General features: G+C 37.8%; 1 protein-coding gene across 2 annotated transcripts in view; it reads left to right on the forward strand.

Moving 5' to 3' along the window:
• Positions 1–22,096, forward strand: part of dagla (diacylglycerol lipase, alpha) — a 309,507-nt gene that overhangs the window by 128,889 nt on the left and 158,522 nt on the right. For both annotated transcript variants that reach the window (XM_072272422.1, XM_072272424.1), the window contains 3 exons: positions 5,643–5,778; positions 8,947–9,158; positions 11,054–11,155. In XM_072272422.1, the coding sequence (XP_072128523.1) occupies positions 5,684–5,778; positions 8,947–9,158; positions 11,054–11,155 (409 nt within the window). In that variant the 5' untranslated portion in view covers positions 5,643–5,683. The remainder of the gene's footprint in view (positions 1–5,642; positions 5,779–8,946; positions 9,159–11,053; positions 11,156–22,096) is intronic.

Consider the following 22,096-nt stretch of genomic DNA (forward strand, 5'->3'; position numbering starts at 1 on the left):
GGCCTTGGTGAGACCACACCTGGAGTATTGTGGCAACACACATCAAAGTTGTTGGTGAACGCAGCAGGCCAAGCAGCATCTGTAGGAAGGGGTGCAGTCGACGTTTCAGGCCGAGACCCTTCGTCAGGACTAGTCCTGACGAAGGGTCTCGGCCTGAAACGTCGACTGCACCCCTTCCTACAGATGCTGCTTGGCCTGCTGCGTTCACCAGCAACTTTGATGTGTGTTGCTTGAATTTCCAGCATCTGCAGAATTCCTGTTGTCTGGAGTATTGTATGCAGATTTGGTCCCCTAATCTGAGGAAAGACATTCTTGCCATAGAGGGAGTACGAAGAAGGTTCACTAGATTGATTCCTGGGATGGCAGGACTTTCATATGATGAAAGACTGCATTGGCTAGGCTTATACTCATTGGAATTTAGAAGATTGAGGGGGGATCTTATTGAAACGTATAAAATCCAAAAGGGATTGGACAGGCGAGATGCAGGAAGATTGTTCCCGATGTTGGGGAAGTCCAGAACGAGGGGTCACAGTTTGAGGATAAAGGGGAAGCCTTTTAGGACCGAGATTAGGAAAAGCTTCTTCACACAGGGAGTGGTGAATCTGTGGAATTCTCTGCCACAGGAAATAGTTGAGGCCAGTTCATTGGCTATATTTAAGAGGGAGTTAGAGATGGCCCTTGTGGCTAAAGGGATCAGAGGGTATGGAGAGAAGGCAGGTACAGGATTCTGAGTTGGATGATCAGCCATGGTCATACTGAATGGCGGTGCAGGTTGGAAGGGCCAGATGGCCTACTCCTGCACCTATTTTCTATGTTTCTATGTTTCTATGTGGGGTATTTTTAAGTTCACGTTTTGCAACAGACCAAAATTCAGTGCTGTAACTTTACCGTGTCATGGTTTTGAATAAGGAACTTCTCAAAGAGGCATTGTTGAAGTGGAACTTGTGGAAAAACATTGGAACTTGTGTGGCAACTTGATTTTCATGCTTAACTACTTTTTGGAGATGCTTTATAATGATATTGTGAGTCATAAGAAATTTACAGCACAGGTCATTTGCCCATTTGTGCATGCCAATTTTAAAACTGCTACCCTACCACCTTCCAGCACTTGATATGTAGTCTTGCTCAGTCACATTCACTTCCACGTTTTATTTTAAATACAATGTATGTTTCTACCCTTCCTCTTTATCAAGTAGAGAGTTCCCCACTCTTAAAACCTGGGATTTCTTTTTTCATCTTCCCAGTAATTCTATACCACCTGTCTGCTGCAGGAAGTATTCCTTCAGATTTACTCTATCTATCTTCTTTATATGTAAATGAAAATAAAAATAAAACTGCTGGAGAGCTGAAATTAAACAGAAGTATAAATAACTGGGATGAAAATATAGATGGGTGGATTAGTAAGTTTGTAGGTGATACAAAGATTAGTGGTGTTGTGGAGAACTTGGATGATTAGCAAAGAATACAACAGGATATAGTTATGAGTAGAGAAATGGGATAGAGTTTAACTTGGAAGAGTGTGAAGTGATGCACCAAATGTAAAGAGACAGTATACTGTTTAAGGGCAAGAGGGATCTTGCGGTCCAAGCTCATAGCTCAATGAAAGTAGCTCCACAGGTTAATAGGGTCGTTAAGAAGGTCATTATTAATTGAGGCATTGAGTTCAAAATTCAGTGTTATTTTGCAGCTTTATAGAAGTCTAGTACCTGGAATATTCCATACAGTTGTGGTTGCTCCATTATAGGAAGGATATTGTGGCTTTGGAGAGGGTACAGAAGAGGTTTACCAGGATTATTATACTTTATACTTTATTGTCGCCAAACAATTGATACTAGAACGTACAATCATCATAGTGATATTTGATTCTGTGCTACCCGCTCCCTGGATTACAAATCGATAATAAATATTAAAAATTTAAATTATAAATCATAAATAGAAAAATAGAAAAATGGGAAGTATGGTAGTGCAAAAAAACCGAGATGCAGGTCCGGATATTTGGAGGGCATGGCCCAGATCCGGGTCAGGATCTGTTCAGCAGTCTTATCACAGTTGGAAAGAAGCTGTTCCCAAATCTGGCCGTACCAGTCTTCAAGCTCCTGAGCCTTCTCCCAGAGGGAAGAGAGACGAAAAGTGTGTTGGCTGGGTGGGTCATGTCCTTGATTATCCCGGCAGCACTGCTCCGACAGCATGCGGTGTAAAGTGAGTCCAAGGACGGAAGATTGGTTTGTGTGATATGCTGCACCGTGTTCACGATCTTCTGCAGCTTCTTCTCGTCTTGGACAGGACAACTTCCATACCAGGTTGTGATGCACCCTAGAAGAATGCTTTCTACGGTGCATCTATAAAAATTAGTGAGGGTTTTAGGGGATGGGCCAAATTTCTTTAGTTTTCTCAGGAAGTAAAGGCGCTGGTGGGCTTTCTTGGCAGTGGACTCTGCTTGGTTAGACCAAGTCAGGTCATTTGTGATATTGACCCCGAGGAACTTAAAGCTTTTGACCTGTTTCACTTGCGCACCACCGATGTAAATTGGGTCGTGCGGTCCGCTACTCCTTCTGAAGTCAACAACCAATTCCTTTATCTTGCGGACGTTGAGGGATAGGTTATTGTCTTCGCACCATGCCACCAGGTTCTTAATTTCCTCTCTGTACTCAAACTCATCATTACCCGAGATACGGCCTACAATTGTTGTGTCATCAGCAAACTTAATATATTGAGTTTGACGGAAACTTGGCTACACAATCATGGGTGTATAGTGAGTACAGCAGGGGGCTGAGTACACAACCTTGTGGGGCACCGGTGCTCAGAGTGATTGTAGAGGAGAGCTTGTCCCCTTTTTACAGCCTGGGTCCTGTCTGTGAGGAAGTTGAAGATATAGCTGCAGATCTGAGTGCTAAGGCCCAGGTTCTGGAGTTTAGGAATCAGTTTATTTGGAATGATTGTATTAAAGGCAGAACTGTAGTCAATGAAAAGGAGCCTTACGTATGCATCTTTATTCTCCAGGTGTTCTAAGGAGGAATGTAGGGCCAGAGAGATTATATACATCTCTGTCCATTATTATACCCTTGCCTACTGATCCTGTTATTATCAACACAACACAGATAAAGAGGCATAATATGCTTTTAAGTGCTTCAGTAACTCATTTGTTCTTTTGCTGTCAGAGATTATGCCTTTGTTCTAGCCATCTCTGTCCAGCTTCTCTGCTATTACAAACTATTTTCTCTCTTAACCAGACTTGAAACTGGTTTTTTCTCAGTTTCTCTTTCCCCAGAGGCTGCCAGAACTGCTGAGTGTTTCCAGCATTTTTGCTTATGATAGCATGTTACTAATTTTATGATCCTTAGGAATTTTATATGCCTTAGCTGTGTTTGTTCATAAGAAAGCAACCATAGCCTATATAGGTTTGCCGCATAGCCACAATTTTCTAGTTAGAAAATATTGGTATGAATTTTCTCTGCACTCTCTCCAATATCACATCTTTGCCATAGTCTAATAAGGCGATGAAAATCATACACAATACTTGCTGTTAAATGATTGCTGAGTAAGATTAGTATGTAACTTCACCATTCTTTTTACATTCTATGCCTTGGCTAATAACGGAAGACATCCCATTTGCTTTTTGGACTTGTTAATGATCTTTAAGGCTACCTTCAATGATCTGTGAACACATATGCTCCATCTGTTCTTCCATACCTGCCATTTATTATGTATCCCTGAATATTTTCCAAATTCACAAATCTCCAAAGAAAATATAAATTGACAGATATTTGCCCTGCCTGTTTTTGTGTATTTTTGTTATGTTTAACTTTTTTCTCCTCACTGTCAAACCATTGATCATTGAGGCACTTGATAAAGTAGGCCATAGAGGGTATGGTTTAAGGGAAAATCTTGCCTGACAAATCTGTTGGAACTCTCTGATGAACTAACAAGCAGGATAAACAAAGGGGAATCAGTGGATGTTGTGTACTTGGATTCTCAGAAGGTCTTTGACAAGGTGCCACACATGATGCTGCTTGGCAAGATAAGATCCCATGGTATTATAGCAAAGATATTAGCATGGATAGAGCATTGGCTGATTGGCAGGAGGCAGATTGGGAATAAAGGGAGCCTTTTCTGATTGGCTGCTGCAGACTGGTGATGTTCTGCAGGGTTGGTGTTGGGACTGCTTTTTATGTTTACGTCAATGATTGGGAAATCAGAATTGATGGTTTTGTGGCCAAGTTTGCAGACAGTGCGAAGATAGGTGAAGGGATAAATTGGCTGCGTTGAGGGAGCTGAGTAGCTGCGGAAGGACGTAAATAGATTAGGAGAATGGGCAAAGAAGTGGCAAATGAAATACAGTATCGAGAAGTGTATGGCCAAGCACTTTGATAAAAGGACCAAAAGAGTTTTTATTTATAGACGTGAAGAAAATTCAAAAATCCAAGATGCCAAGAGACTTGGAAGTCCTCGTGCAGGATCCCCTAAAGGTTAACTTGCAGGTTGAGTCGGCAAATGCATTGTTAGCATTTATTTCAAGAGGGCTAGAGTATAAAGACAAGGATCTAATGCTGAGGCTTTATAAAGCACTGGTGAGACCTCATTGGAGTTTTGGGCCTCTTATCTAAGATTGTTTGTGCTGACGATGGAGAGAGTTCCGAGGAGGTCCACGAGAATGATTCGTGGAATGAAAGGTTTGTCGCATTTGATGGCTCTGGGCCTGTACTTGCTAGAATTTAGAAGAATGGGGGCAGGGGTGCCAGATCTCATTGAATCTGATCGAATGTGGAGAGGATGTTTCCTATTGGGGGAGAGTCTGGGACAGGAGGGCAGAGCCTCAATACAGAAGGATGTCCATCTAGAACGGGATGAGGAGGAATTTCTTTAACCAGCGGGTGGAGAATCTGTGGAATTCATTGCCATAGAAGGCTGTGGAAGTCAGGTCGTTGGGTGTATTTAAGGCAGTTGTTGATAGGTTCTTGATTAGTCAGAACGTGAAGGGTTATGGGGGGAAGGCAGCTGAGAAAGGGGGTTGAGAGGGAAATGGATCAACTATAATGAAATGATGGAGCCATCTCTATGGGCCGAATGGCCCTATTCTGCTCCCTGTCTTATGATCTTAATTCTTCTTTTCAGGTCATAAAATCTGTTATTGGAGTTACTTTTTACATAGTTTTATGTTTTAATCAGGCTGCTTTATTATATTGAGAAATTCCATTTACTGCAAGTTGTACATTGTCCCTCTTCAAATTATCAAGTTGTAAAGAAACTCCTCAAGTGACTGATACCATCTACACAATCTGTAGTAATGGGTATAATTGCTTTGCTCAGATACTGTTTCTCTATCTCAGCATATGTTTTTAAATCTGCCTTCTTTATTTCTTTATAGCACAATTATTACAATCTCACTAGTTGAATTTTATTAATAAGAAGTCTCAATATGTAGATAAACTGGATGGTAAAGTTATTAAATACAACTGTTTGATTATATTGTAGTAGATATTAAATAGTGCCCTATAGGTGATTCTGCAGTAGCAGTAGGATATCTTTGAAGTCAAATAAAAATGTTATGTGTATCATTTACAAAATTGGGTCTAGGAGTCTTTATTTGGTCTGATTGGTAGAATTGTTCTATTAAAAAAAAATGCTTGTTTTATTTTCTGTAGGAGTCTGGCATTAATGAACAAATTAATTGTTGGCTGGGACCATGCCAGGGATTGTGATCTTCAGGCGGCGCTGGTCAGTAGGGAGTGATGACTTGGTCCTGCCAGGAATCTTCCTCTTCCTCATTCACACTACCTGGTAAGGGTTTTTCTCTTAATTACAATGTGTAGGTTGCGTGTTTGAATCACATCAAGATCACCAATGTAGTCGCGCGCAAACGCGTCACTAAAGAAACACACGGAGGCAGAGAGAGCTGAACTCAGAATGCCTTTACTGATTCAAAATCGAGCTTAAATCTCCCCTCCCATGGGCCCCTGCGACCCGCGGGGCAGACATGACGTCAGACTGTCCCCGGAAGGTCAGCCCCAAGTGGGTAGTTCCAAACGAGCCACTGCGTGTCTGCCCGTGGCTCCTGTTGGCGGTTCGAGTCCCGCGTGTGCGGGCCGCCACAAATGAAATTGATCTCACTCCTCCAAATGACCTGTTTTGTGGACTAAAAATGAGGTGGAATTTAATTGGAATTGCCACAATTGCATGAATATGTCTTGAAGACACAATAAAGAATTAAGCATATTTATCATAGTCTTTCCTGTTTGCCAGAAAACTCAGGAAAGTATCAAAAAAACCTTTCCCTCAAAAGTCAGCTAGTTACGTTTCAGTTACATAGGGCATAGGTGAGACCAGCATTAGAGTACTGCATACTGTAGTGGTTACCTTGTTTAAGTTAAGTGAGGGCTAACTAGATTAAACCTGGAATGATAAATTGCCTTGGAGGAAAGACTGGACAGGCTAGGCTGTATTGACTAGAAAACTGAGAAGGTTCTTGAATGAAACTCACCAGGCCTTGAGGTGTCTTGATAAGATGGAGGTGGAGACAGTATTTTATTCTTATGGGAGAAACTAAAATGCTTAAATGTAAAGGATCACCTATTTAAAAAGAGATGAATTATTTTTCCCCATTGGAACTCACTTCTTCTGAGGGCAGTAATAGCAGAAGCTTTGAATCTTTTTACTGTAGGCGGAAATGACGTGTAGAGATATCAGTTTCAGCCATGATCCTATTGAATAGCAGAGTAGAGTTTGGCAAATGTGTTCCTTTGTATGTGTGTCCAAAAGGAGCCAATCTTTTACTTATCATTGCACAGTTAAGCTCACTGGTGTTTGAAATGGAAAGTACTGAACAAAATCCGATGCATTGAATGAATGTCATGTTGAGGGTGATAGGTCTACCAAAGCTATTTGGAATCGCTCATATAATGTGTAGCATATGCTTAATGTGTTGAAGTGAATTGCATCAGATTTAATCAGATAAAATGCAATGATTTTTTGGAGAGGAATAGCCATTCCACTGATGAGCTGAATGAGTACGCAATCTAAACTAGCCCATATTGATTGAGGAGAAAATGTTGGTTAAGAATTAGGTCAATAGTACTTCATTTGTCATTGGAATGAGCAGATAGATAAGATTCTACTCTTCAAAACTGCATTGCAATTTCTGTGTAAGATTATGCACTCACTTCTTAAGAGCATGGCTTGAAAAACAGCCATCTGTTTCACCAGCGAAAGTACCACAGAATGAATTAAACAATGCCCAAAAGCCATCTGAGGTATATAGGAGTAACTGATCATCATAATGCAGAGTCAGAATTCCACTCAATCTTTCTAGCAGTACTGCAGAAACTAAAGCAAGAAAACACTCTAGTTTACCATCAGCTATACTCCCTAACATTATAACTTCAACATTCTCTTTCCCTAATTCTTCAAGCTTCTGTTAGTTCTCTAATATTGCCCAGCAAACCAGAGAACTAACTGTAACTCTTCCCTCCCTGTAACTATTGGAAACAGTACAATTAAAAGAAAATCTGTAGGTGCTGGAAATCGAAGTAATACACACACAAAATGCTGGAAGAACTTAGCAGGCAATGCAGCATCTTTGGAAAAGAGTAAGCAATCAAAGTTTCAGGCCGAGGCCCTTAATCGGGACTTGGAAACAGGGTTGGTTAATTCGAATAGAATCTTCTTAGCATTGTGCTAAGCTTGATTTGACCCTTTAACACTGAAATTGGTCCATTACAAATCAAATACAAGTAAGTTCTTCCCAAGTTATATACTTGAAGAGGACCCTTTAGATGATGCTTGACCATAGTGCTTTATAAATGAAATATGCATTCTGCCACCTGTATTGCAGTTTCATTGAGATAAAGATGAACATTCACTTTCTGAGACCCTTTTGTAGTTCTACAGTAATTTTATAGGTATTTCCTGTACTTGGCCATTTAAATCCTTTCAATCCTTTACATGCTTTGTCTTTTGCTCTTTAGAAAAAAATCTGTGATGATTCTGTAATCCAAAATCATCATTTGAACTTTAACTGTAACACTTTTGCACACTGAATTAATCTGTTAAGTGTTGGAGACAGCCAAATTATGGTAAAACAAATGGGAACTGTCAGCGTTCATTGTATAACTCAGGGCCACTTTCATTTTCAATGTGGTAATTGGAATGTATTATAATGTGAAAATGAATGAAAAATGATTTAAGTATTCCCAGTAGTTTGTTTTATGGTGTGATTAGGTCTGTATGTTTGAATATAGAAGCTGCAATTGGCTAATCATTACTTTTCTATACAGTTTTGATATTAACATCAAAATATTTCAGTAATGCCAATATTATTTTCTTACCAGTCTTGTTCACCCACAATAGCTTTTATTTTACTAGATATGCAGAAAATGTTGTCAGTGACAGTTACATGTCAACCCACCAGAGTTTTAAAAATTTTCACGCATAAGTTGAACTAAAAAGGTATAAATTATGGTTATATACACAATATTAGGAGAAGGTCTATCAGATTTTAAGTAAGATATTACCCTATATTAGTACCCATTAATATAAGTGATCAAATGTTAAACCATTCAGATCTTTAACAATAATCTATTAAGTGATTCCAACAGATAGTGTACCCAGTGAACTACGTCTGTCTATCACATTCATTGGCTACAATCTTGCTGGTGTGCGTCCATTGCCCACTTCTACCACTCCTGGTCACTCCATACCCCAGATTTACTTGTACTGGATCCCAAGGACATCATTTAACTTCAGAACTGTTGACCAATTTATAAAAAAAATGTAAGTGTGACTCGAAGAGTTACACAGATGTTACACAGATGTTTCAATCACTTTGTTAAATAATCTCTCTCCATTTTTTTCTCTCCCACCTTCTTTCCTCCTTGATTTCCCCTGATCTTTACTTCCCATTCTCACCCTTCCATCTCTGCTCACCTGCGACCCCCCCCAACCCCTTCACAGGTTTGTGGTGCTTGCTGTAGTGCTATTTGGCCTAACCTACAGCCCGCAGGAGCCATGTTCACTCAACTTGGTAGATCATGGCAGAGGCTATTTAGGCATTCTCATTGCCTGTATGATATCCGAAGCTGCTATAATCTGGCTGAGTATGCGAGGAAGTATTCTTTACACAGAGCCGCGTGATTCAATGCAGTACATTCTGTACATCCGAATGGGTAAGATATTGTAAAGTTATATAGTGCGTTGAAAGTTGTTGTTCTGGGATATTAAATTATCTATCAATGTTATAACAACCAGATTAATATCTTGATCCTACCACAGTATTAGAAAGCTTCCCAAATTGAATTTGTAATCCTTTTCATACTTACTGTTTCAAAATGTATATATCTTAGATGCAGAAGCATAAGCTATCTTTAAAGCGAATATAAACATGAGTTACAATGAAAATGGATTGGACTGATTTAATTGGTTAAAGCTTGGTACTGAGCTTTCTATTTTCCATTAATCAGTCATTGCATGGAGATATTTGCAAGTGTTAATGTAATTTGTCATTAGATTTCATAGATTCTCTATTTTCTTTATTGCAAATATCTAATCTGTATTTGTCAATTTGTCAAATTATGATAGGGAGTAAAAGGCATAAAAGCATGAAAATGAAATCACAAAATATATTCAGGAAACTGGAAGGCTCATCAAAATTTTAAAAATGTAGTGTATGCTGCTATAAAATAAGCAGTTGTGGATAATGCCCACAATTTGCTATCTTATTACTGGGAAAGATCGAAAAAACATCCATTTTGCACTAGGCTTGCAAACCACTCAGAGGCTAGTTATTTCTTTGGTAGAGGTCAGAAGACAATTGTCTGTCTGATGAATCATGCATTGTGAAATTGATTTTGTCTCCTTTACTGGATCTGTTTGTCCTCACGGTGTTCAGCATTGTCTTAATTTGTAAAAATCTTCTTTAGCAATACCTCACATTCACATATGATTTGCTTTCACTTTAGCTCCATGGTTTTTGAGGTGACTGATAAATTAATGTGGACTCTTAGACTTGGCCACAATTTGGACAGGAAATGTTGATGCAATGAGATGGTGTGTTCCTTTCACCATTTAGGCAGAACTTCTGCTTCAGGTGATTGGACTTGTTTCCTGATGCTGTTTGTAATGCACTTTTTCCAGTTTTGGTGGTTAAGGGCCAGGAATTCACACCAATTCATGATAAATATTAACAATGCCAAAAGATGACTATTAACTTGTATTGGTGCTGAAATGAAGTTAATAAAAGGAATATTTGAGAACTGTATTTGGGAAATCTTCTGTGATGATACCTCATGGACTTGGGGAAAAAAAATTGGTTTTAGCCACTTTTATGGGCCACTTTTGCAATGAAATGGCAGTGCAAAGTCAACAGAAGTGAGTTACTGGTTATTGGTAACTTATTTTGCAGTTTATTTTAACATTTAATAATTGCATAGAGTGCTCAGATAATTAGACCATTGATTAAATCTTGTTTGATTTTTGAATAAATAAATTTAGTCTTAAATTGTCTCCTGATGTGTAAACATGAGGAAATCTGCAGATGCTGGAATTTCAAGCAACACACATAAAAGTTGCTGGTGAACGAAGCAGGCCAGGCAGCATCTATAGAGGTACAGTCGACGTTTTGGGCCGAGACCCTTCGTTAGGACTAACTGAAAGAAGAGATAGTAAGAGATTTGAGAGGGGGAGGGGGAGATCCAAAATGATAGGAGAAGACAGGAGGGGGAGGGATGGAGCCAAGAGCTGGACAGTTGATTGGCAAAAGGGATATGAGAGGATCATGGGATGGGAGGCCTAGGGAGAAAGAAAGGGGGAGGGGGGAAGCCCAGAGGATGGGCAATAATGGATGGTGTACGAGGGGGAGGTGGGGCGTTAATGGAAGTTAGAGAAGTCAGTGTTCATGCCATCAGGTTGGAGGTTACCCAGATGGAATATAAGGTGTTGTTCCTCCAACCTGAGTGTAGCTTCATCTTTACAGTAGCACATTCTGCATATGTGTCTTAAATCTGGGATTTATCCGTTAGGAGCAAGAAATATAATAATCTCTGTACTTTATTTTGTCTTACAGCAATTGTGCTAATAGAATTTGCATATGCAATCATAGGAATTGTATGGTTAGCACAATACTATCACTCCTGCAATGACACCACTGCAAAGAATGTTACATTAGGTGAGTACAAAGAGCTAAATGTGCACTCCTATTATTAAGAATAGTTTGTCTATTATTATAGCCTATACAATGCCTCAGGGAATAGTTCTGGTGATCACAAAATACTGGATATGTTACTTTGTTTATTGTGTATTATACCTTTGAGCTTTTTAAAAAAATATATAAATATTTCACTTTTCTCTGAAGCTGCTAGTACAGTTGATCTCAAGATGCAAAAGAACTTGTCGCTTTCAACTGAGCATTTGATTTGCTAACACAGTGCCTTACTAGCGGGGTTATGCACACCATTTGTCATTTTATTTTGGTTGATTATGCCACAGCAATGTTAAGAATTGCAGGATTGGTACCAACTTCTGGACTGGTTTTGACAATATTAGTCATATGCAGTCATTTGTCACCATTTCCAACTGTCTAATATTTGTCTAAGACACAGATGAATTAAAGATTGGATTTATTTGTCACATGTATATAAATATATACAGGGAAATGCATCATTTGCGCCAAATCAAATCAGTGAGGATTGTACTAGGCAGCCCCCATGTGTTGCCATGCTTCTGATGCCAACTCGCTAACCCTAATTGTGTATCTTTAGAATGTGGAAGGAAACTAGAGTACCTGGAGGAAACCTACAAGGCCAGAGGGAGAACGTACAATCTCCTTACAGCCAACAGCGGGATTTGAACCCTGATCTTAAAGCTGCTGCTGTAAAGTGTTGCTCTAAACGCCATACTGCCATGTCACTCTTGCATTTATTATCCCCGTTTTTGAAAAACTTAATAGATTGGTTCACTGCATGGTAGGTAGGCCATCCCAAGAATCCCTCTCCTGAAAAAGACCTTTTCTAAAGATAGCGATGCAGGAGAAGGAGCAGCACTATCTAAACCAAGCAATTTGAGAAAGAGATGTAAGTGCAATCTGTGGTTTAGTTGCAAGATGAGCAAAGAATTTTAATTATTGTTGAGAAGAGGGGAAAATTGACAGTGTTGCCCACTTTGCTCATCCCATCATGCTTTGAGAAATTGGTGGGTTTGAGACATTGGCTTTTCTTATTATTTCATGTTTGCAATTCCCCACAAACACTAAAATGAGGAAATAGTAGCAGGAATGGGCCAGTTGGCCCCTCAAACCTGCCTCTCCTTTTGTTACAATTATAGCTCATCCATGCTAGCCTCCAGCTGCTTTTTTGTGCCTGTCCTCCATAACCCTTAACTCCCTGACTTTTCAAATATTTATCTTCCTCCAAAAAAATTCGAATAACCTAGTCTCTTCTGCTGTCAGGGGGCAAGGAATTCAAAGGGATTTACAGTCCTTTGAGAGAAGAAGTTTCCATGCACCTCAGTTTTAAATGACAGCCCCCTTAATTATTCAGTGGAGCTGCATAATTAGAGTGGGTGCAAGGAGAGCAGTATTGGAATAGCTCAGGACTAGCTTGGTGATAAGAAGCAGAGGTTAGTGATTGAAGGGTATTTTTTGACTGTAAGTCTCTAACTGGTGATTTACACCAGGGATTACAGCAGGGACAAATGTTGTTTGTACTGTATAAATATAAATGAAATGGATGAGAGGGATATAGATCAACTGAGTAAAGTAAAGGCAAATTGAATTTAATCCAGACGAGTGTGAAGTAATGCATTTTGGGATGTCACATACTAACGCGGTAAAAGGCTGGGACCTCATGAGTGTTGATACACAGAAGAATTTTGGGGCAAGTTCAGAACTTCCTGAACATGACACAGTTGGATAGTGGAGTGGTGAAGATGTCTGGCATGCTTACCCTTATAAGCAACACACATAAAAGACGCTGGTGAACGCAGCAGGCCAGGCAGCATCTATGCGAAGAAAAATGCAAACACGAGGAAATCTGCAGATGCTGGAATTTCAAGCAACACACATAAAAATTGCTGGTGAACACAGAAGGTCAGGCAGCATCTATAGGAAGAGGTACAGTCAACATTTTGGGCCGAGACCCTTCGTCAGGACTAACTGAAAGAAGAGATAGTAAGAGATTTGAAAGTGGGAGGGGGAAGGGGAGATCTGAAATGATTGGAGAAGACAGGAGGGGCAGGGATGGAGCTGAGAGCTGGAAAGTTGATTGGCAAAAGGGATACGAGGCTGGAGAAAGGAGAGGATCATGTGACGGGAGGCCTAGGGGGAAAGAAAGGGGGGGGGAAGCCCAGAGGATGGGCAAGGAGTTATAGTGAGAGGGACAGAGGGAGAAAAAAGAGAGGAAAAAAAGGGAAAAGAAAAAATAAATCAATAAATAAGAGATAGGGTATGAAGGGGAGGTGGGACATTAACGGAAGTTAGAGAAGTCAGATTCATGCCATCAGGTTGGAGGCTACCCAGACGGAATATAAGGTGTTGTTCCTCCAACCTGAGTGTGGCTTCATCTTTGCAGTAGAGGAGGCCGTGGATAGACATATCAGAATGGGAATGGTATGTGGAATTAAAATGTGTGGCCACTGGGAGATCCTGCTTTCTCTGGCAGACAGAGCGTAGGTGTTCAGCGAAACGGTCTCCCAGCTTGCGTTGGGTCTTACCAATGTATAAAAGACTGCATCGGGAGCACCGGACACAGTATCACCCCAGCTGACTCACAGGTGAAGTGTTGCCTCACCTGGAAGGACTGTCTGGGGCCCTGAATGGTGGTAAGGGAGGAAGTGTAAGGGCATGTGTAGCACTTGTTCCACTTGCAGGGATAAGTGCCGGGAGAGAGATCAGTGGGAAGGGATGGGGGGGGAAACGACTGGACAAAGGAGTCGCGTAGAGAACGATCCCTGCGGAAAGCAGAAAAGGGGGGGTAGGGAAAGATGTGCTTAGTGGTGGGATCCCGTTGGAGGTGGCAGAAGTTACGGAGAATTATATGTTGGACCCGGAGGCTGATGGGGTGGTAGGTGAGGACAAGGGGAACCCTATTCCTAGTGGGGTGATGGGAGGATGGAGTGAGAACAGATATGCATGAAATGGGAGAGATGCATTTGAGAGCAGAGTTGATGGTGGAGGAAGGGAAGCTCCTTTCTTTAAAAAAGGGGGACATCTCCTTTGTCCTGGAATGAAAAGTATAAACCTGAGAGTAGATGTGGTGGAGATGGAGGAATTGAGAGAAGGGGATGGCATTTTTACAAGAGACGATGGGAAGAGGAATAGTCCAGGTAGCTGTGAGAGCCATCCCCTTCTCGCATTTCCTCCGTCTCTGCCACATCTGCTCTCAGGATCCCACCAATAAGCACATCTTTCCCTCCCCCCCCTCTGCTTTCCACAGGAATCGCTCCCTACGCGACTCCCTTGTCCATTCGTTTCCCCCCCGCATCCCTTCCCACAGATCTCCCTCCTGGCACTTATCCTTGTAAGTGGAACAAGTGTTACACATGCCCTTACACTTCCTCCCTCACCAGCATTCAGGGCCCCAGACAGTCCTTCCAAGTGAGGCAACACTTCACCTGTGAGTCGGCTGAGGTGATAGACTGCATCCGGTGCTCCCGATGCGGCCTTCTATATATTGGCGAGACCTGATGCAGGCTGGGAGACCATTTCGCTGAACACCTACGCTCTGTCCGCCAGAGAAAGCAGGATCTCCCAGTGGCCACACATTTTAATTCCACAACCCATTCCCATTCTGATATGTCTATCCATGGCCTCCTCTACTGTCAAGATGAAGCCACACTCAGGTTGGAGGAACAACACCTTATATTCCGTCTGGGTAGCCTCCAACCTGATGGCATGAATATTGACTTCTCTAACTTCTGTTAATGTCCCACCTCCCCTCCCCTTCGTACCCCATCCCTTATTTATTTATTATTATTTTTATTTTTTATTTTTATTCTTTCTTTCTTTTTCTTTTTCAATCTTTTTATTAGTATCGTAATGATTAAAATTAACATAACATAGCAATCATACAAAGTTACTGAGATTACATTGTTGTAATTATCATATATAAGTATAAGCCCAGTTAATACATGGATATTAAACCTCCCAATCAAGATACAAATATTATATACAGACAAATTAACATTAAAAAGGAAAAAAAAAATACCCCCCCAAAAAAAACTAATCTATAAAATAGACCAACTAAACTACAGGGAAAAAAAGGCATGGGCGGTTTGAAACATAAAAAAAAGAACCATTAGTGTAATTGACTCCACTCCCCTCAACTTATATTAAAAACAAATAGAGTAAGTTTGGAAAAGGTCAAATTACATCATATGAAAGTATTGAATAAATGGCCTCCAAGTCTTTTCAAATTTAATAGAGGGATCATAAATAACACTTCTCATTTTTTCTAAATTTAAATACAACATAGTTTGAGAGAACCAATGAAATGTGGTGGGGGGATTGATCTCTTTCCAATTCAGCAAAATGGATCTTCTGGCCATTAGTGTAAGAAATGCAATCATCTGACAAGCTGAAGATGTTAAAAGGTTTGGTTCTATCATTGGTAAACCAAAAATTGCAGTAATAGGGTGGGGTTGTAAATCAATACTCAAAACAGTTGAAATAATATCTAAGATATCTTTCCAGTATTTTTTTAAAAGAGGACATGACCAAAACATATGAGTTTAAGAAGATATCTCGGAATGACATCTATCACATATAGGATTTTTTATGAGAGTAATAAGGAGCTAATTTATCCTTGGACTTGTGAACCCTATGCACTACTTTAAATTGTATCAATGCATGTTTAGCACATATAGAGGATGAAATAACTAATCGAAGAATTTTTTCCCATTTTTCAATAGTTAAAGTAATCTTAAGGTCCCTTTCCCAATCAGTCTTAACTTTATTAGATACGTCTCGACGTATTTTCATAATTATATTATAAATGTTTGCTATTACACCTTTCTGAAAAGGATTTAAACCTAAAATTTTTCCCAAAATATCAGATGAATATAAATTTGGAAAGGTAGGAAGAACAGTATTTAAAAAATTTCTAATCTGTAAATATCTAAAGAAATGGCATCTAGGCAAATTGTATTTGTTAGATAACTGTTCAAAAGACATGAAACAATTATCCAAAAATAGATCACAAAATCTTGATATACCTTTAGTTTTCCAAGCCAAATCGGCTTGATCCATTTTAGAGGGTTGAAAAAACAAATTAGATATAATAGGACTTGCAAGAATAAATTGATTCAACCCAAAAATTTTTCGAAATTGAAACCATATTTGTAAAGTATGTTTTACTTTCGGGTTAACCATTTGTTTATGCAATTTAGAAAGAGAAAAGGGAAGCAAGGTCCCTAAAATAGAACCCAGTGAAAACCCTTGTAAAGATTTACATTCAAGATTTACCCAATGTGGGCTTGAAGTTCTGTCCAAGTCCCATGACCAAAATTTTAAATATCTAATATTAATTGCCCAATAATAAAATCTAAAATTCGGCAATGCCAGACCCCACTCCTTTTTAAATTTCTGTAAGTATTTTTTTACCTATCCTGGGATTTTTATTCTGCCATATATATGAAGAGATTTTAAAATCAACCTTGTCAGAAAAGGATTTCGGAATAAAAACTGGCACCGCTTGAAATAAATATAAAAATTTAGGTAAAATAATCATCTTGATAGCATTAATCCGACCGAACAATGATAGAGACATTGGTGACCATTTAGTAAACAGAAGTTTAATCTAATCAATTAAAGGTAAAAAATCAGCCTTAAATAAATAGTTATGCTTTTTTGTGATTTTAACGCCTAAGTATGTAAAGAAATCGGTAACCAATTTAAATGGTAAACCTCCATAAATTGGAACCTGCAAATTTAGGGGAAATAGTTCACTCTTATTAAGGCTTAATTTATAACCAGTAAAATTACTAAACTGAGCCAACAAGGATAGAACAGCAAGAATGGATTTCTCACGGTTAGAAATATATAATAGCAAATCGTCTGCATATAATGATACCTTATGTATTTCATTCACATGGGTAAGTGATGAATGTCAAGTGAATCTCGAATAGCAATTGCTAAAGGTTCAAGGGCAATATCAAATAATAATGGACTAAGAGGACATCCCTGTCTAGTTCCCCGAAATAAACAAAAAAAGGGAGATCTTTGATTATTGGTAAAAACCGAAGCTATAGGGATATAATATATCTTTCTTTTTCAATCTTTTTATTAATTTCGAAATACAGAAACAAAACATAGCCATAATACAAATAGAAGGAGATATATTGTTATACTTAAAAAAAGTAATTGCAAAACCAAGTAGTGGAAATTAACAAAGCTCCCAAACATGTAGAACTAACCACGGATAATACAAAACAAAAAAAAAAGTGGAAAAAAAAAAGAAAAAGAAAAAAAAACAAAACAAAAAAAAAAACCCATCCCCAAAGAAAAACAAAATTAATCAACTAAACTAAAAGACTTGGGCAAAACTAACAACTTAAAAATGGAAAAGAAGAAAACCTTAGTGTCGATGACTCCAATCCCCTCCAACAGCAGTACAGAGAGATAAAACAAGTTTGGAAATGATCAAATTACATCAAATGAAAATACTGAATGAATGGCCTCCAAGTTTTTTCAAACTTAATGGAAGGGTCATAAACTGCACTTCTAATTTTCTCCAAATTCAAACACACCATAGTTTGTGAAAACCAATGAAATACAGTAGGAGGGTTGATCTCTTTCCAATTCAACAAAATGGACCTTCTAGCTATTAAAGTAAGAAATGCAATCATCCTTCGTGATGAAGAGGTTAAATTATTTAAGTCTATCATTGGTAGTCCAAAGATAGCAGTAATTGGATGAGGTTGTAAGTCTATATTTAGGACTGTTGAAATAATATCAAAAATATCTTTCCAATATTTCTCCAACAAGGGACATGACCAGAACATGTGGGTTAAAGAAGCTATCTCGGAATGGCATCTGTCACATATTGGATTAATATAAGAGTAATAACGAGATAGTTTATCTTTGGACATATGAGCCCTGTGCACTACTATAAACTGTATCAACCTATGCTTAGCACATACAGAGAATGAATTCACCAACTGAAGAATTTTTTCCCATTTTTCAGTCGGTATATTAATCTCAAGTTCTCTTTCCCAGTCAGCTTTAATTTTATTAGAAGCATCAGGACATAGATTCATAATTATATTATATATAATTGCTACTACACTTTTCTGAGAGAGATTTAAATCTAAGATTTTTTCCAAAGTGTCCATTGGATATGGGTGTGGAAAATTAGGAGAGACAGTAATTAAGAAGTTTCTAATCTCTAGATATCTAAAAAAGTGAGATCTGGGTAAGTTATATTTATTAGAGAGTTGATCAAAAGACATAAAACAGTTATCCAAGAATAAATCGCGAAAAGATATTATACCTTTGGTTTTCCAATCAAAGTAAGCTTGATCCATCGTGGAAGGTTGAAAAAGAAAATTTGATATAATGGGACTTGCTAGAATAAATTGATTAAACCCAAAGTATCTTCGGAATTGAAACCATATATGTAATGTATGCTTAACTATTGGGTTGTTCATTTGTTTATATGATTTAAAAGAAGTGAAAGGAAGTAAAGTTCCGAAAACCGAACCCAAGGAAAACCCTTGTAATGAATTAGATTCAAGATTTACCCAGTGAGGGTTTAAAGATGCGTCCAAATCTTGTAACCAAAATTTTAAATATCGACTATTAATTGCCCAATAATAGAATCTAGAATTTGGGAGGGCGAGCCCCCCCTCCTTTTTAGATTTCTGTAGATACCTTTTACCTAACCTAGGATTTTTATTCTGCCAAATATAAGAGGAAATTTTTGAATCTACGTTATCAAAAAAAGATTTTGGGATAAAAATTGGAATCGATTGGAATATATACAAAAATTTGGGCAAAATGATCATCTTAATAGCATTAATCCGACCAATCAAAGACAAAGAGATTGGGGACCATTTGGTAAATAAAAGTTTAATCTGATCAATTAAAGGTAAAAAATTAGCTTTAAATAAATCTTTATATTTTTTCGTAATTGTGATCCCTAAATATATAAACGAATCAGTAACCAATTTAAATGGTAAACGTCCATAAATAAGTACATGCTTATTTAAAGGGAATAATTCACTCTTACTAAGATTCAATTTGTAACCAGAGAAGTTACTAAATTGAGCTAACAGATCTAGGATAGCAGGAATTGACTTCTCCGGGTTAGAGATGTATAACAACATATCATCTGCATATAATGATAATTTATGTATTTCGTTTCCACGGGTAATACCAACAATATTTGGCGAATCACGAATAGCAATTGCTAAAGGTTCAAGAGCAATATTAAATAGTAAAGGACTAAGAGGGCAACCTTGCCTAGTACCACGAAAAAGACGAAAAAAAGGAGATCTATAATTATTTGTACAAACCGAGGCTACCGGGGAATAATATAACAATTTAATCCAAGATATAAATGTCAAATTAAAATTAAATTTCTCAAGAACATTAAATAAATAAGGCCATTCAACTCTGTCAAAGGCTTTCTCAGCATCTAATGAGATAATACATTCCGGGGTAGTAAATGAGGGGGTATAAACAATATTCATTAACCTCCTAATATTAAAGCGATTTTTAATAAATCCGGTTTGATCCATAGAAATAATTTGAGGTAACACCTTCTCCAGTCTAGTTGCTAGAATTTTTGAAAAAATTTTAGAGTCTACATTCAGAAGAGATATCGGTCTGTATCATGCATAATCAGTAGGATCTTTATTCTTTTTAAGAATTAAGGAAATAGAGGCTTCATAAAACAATTGTGGTAATTTACCTAAACTGATTGCTTCCTTGAATATTCTAGACAACTTAGAAGAAAGAATGGAGGAAAAAAATTTTTAAAATTCCACTGTAAACCCATCCGGACTGGGTGCTTTACCGGAATTCAATGATGAGATTGCAGTTATTATTTCTTCCTCTGAAATGGAAGTTTCTAATGATAGGCAATCTTCGGGTGATAGTTTCGGAAAACTCAATTTACTTAAAAAATCATGCATGAAATTAGAATCATGAGGAAAATCAGAGTGATATAAAGAGGTATAAAATTCTTGAAAGGTTTGGTTTATCCCAACATGATCAACTGTGAAAGTATCATCCTGTTTGCGAATCTTAGTAATTTGACGTTTAGCCGAATCAAATTTCAATTGGTTAGCCAGTAATTTACCCGATTTATCGCTATGAATATAAAAATCACTTCTAGTTCTCATTAATTGATTTTCGATCGAGGATGTTAATAATAAGCTATGTTCCAATTGGAGTTCAACTCTGTGTTTGTACAGCTCCTTACTGGGAGAAATAGCATATTTTTTATCGATTTCTTTAATTTTATCAACCAACAGAAGTATTTCATTGTTAATACGTCTTTTCAAACCAGCCGAATAGGAAATAATCTGACCACGGATATAAGCTTTAAAGGCGTCCCAAACAGTTCCATTGGAAACTTCTTCCGTAGTATTAGTTGAAAAGAAGAAATCAATCTGCTCCTTTACAAATTTGAGAAAGTCCTGATCTTGAAGCAAAATAGGGTTAAATCGCCATTGTCTGCTAGTACAAAAGGTATCCATTAGCTTGATGGAAAGTTTCATTGGAGCATGATCTGAAATAGCAATAATGTCATAATTACAATCAACTACATATGGAATCAAACGAGAGTCAATCAGAAAATAATCAATTCGGGAAAAAGAACGATGTACATGTGAAAAAAAGGAGAATTCCTTATCATTTGGATGTAGAAATCTCCAAATTTCTGAAATCCCAGAATCCAACATAAAAGAGTTAATAATAGTAGCCGACTTATTCGGTAAAGCTGGACTACCTATGGATCTGTCCAACATGGGATTCAAACATAAATTAAAATCACCGCCCATTATCAACATATACTCGTTTAAATTAGGAAAGGAAGTGAATAAGTGTTTAAAGAATTCAGAATAATCCACATTCGGAGCGTAAACATTAACCATGGCGACCTTTTTATTAAAAAGTACCCCAGTAATTAACAGAAATCTGCCATTAGGATCTGAAATAATGTCTTGATGAATAAATGTAATTGAGGGATCAATAAAAATTGAAACGCCTTTAATTTTGGCTTGAGCATTTGAAAGGTATTGTTGCCCTGTCCAAAACTTAAAGAAGCGTTGATTGTCCTCTTTCCTTACATGAGTCTGTTGTGCAAAAATAATATGAGCATTCAGTCTTTGGAACACTTTGAAAATCTTTTTCCATTTTATTGGATGGTTTAAACCATTTGTATTCCAAGAGACAAAATTAATAGTATGAGCCATAACTAAAAATTAACCCTTTGGTAAGTAAGGGGTTAACCATAATGTGAGCTCATGAAATCGGAAGAGGAATACATGATTAGAGAGGAACCGGAAATCTCGACACTGCGGACATCTATGTAGTTCTGAATCAGCCCAATAGAAAAAATTAGAAAAGAAAAAGACACCCCCCTCCCCCAACCCCAAGTAGAATCCCGAACTAAGCCAGAGAAGGCTGAAAAAAAGCACTAATACTAACTTTAACCCCATTTCTGTAGGGGGCAACTCCAAAAATATATGTTAAATAAGTGACCTCCTGAAGACTAATATATGTGAAAAATAAACCGTGTAGTAAATTAGTCTACATAGTAAAAATTACTAAAATATATGAAATAAAAAAAACAGTATCGGTACATATAATTAGTTAACTATAAGCGAGTAAATAAAAAAATCGCTTCCAAAATAAGAAAAATGGATTATGGGAAGAAGAAGCATGAGAACATGGCGTCCCGAAAAAAAAAATAAAGGAGATTACAGAAAAAGAAAGACAAGTCGCCATTTTAATTATGCGAAAATCAAAAATAAGAAACATATAACTACAAATGACCATCGGATCGGATCATTAGAAATAATGAAAAAGGATAAGTTAAAACAAAAGGTTAACTAAGGGAAAATGATGTTATTCACAGGAGATAAATATTCTATATAAGTTATAGAATAA

Source organism: Mobula birostris, chromosome 11 (genome assembly GCF_030028105.1).
Source record: "Mobula birostris isolate sMobBir1 chromosome 11, sMobBir1.hap1, whole genome shotgun sequence".
Classification (NCBI taxonomy): domain Eukaryota; kingdom Metazoa; phylum Chordata; class Chondrichthyes; order Myliobatiformes; family Myliobatidae; genus Mobula; species Mobula birostris.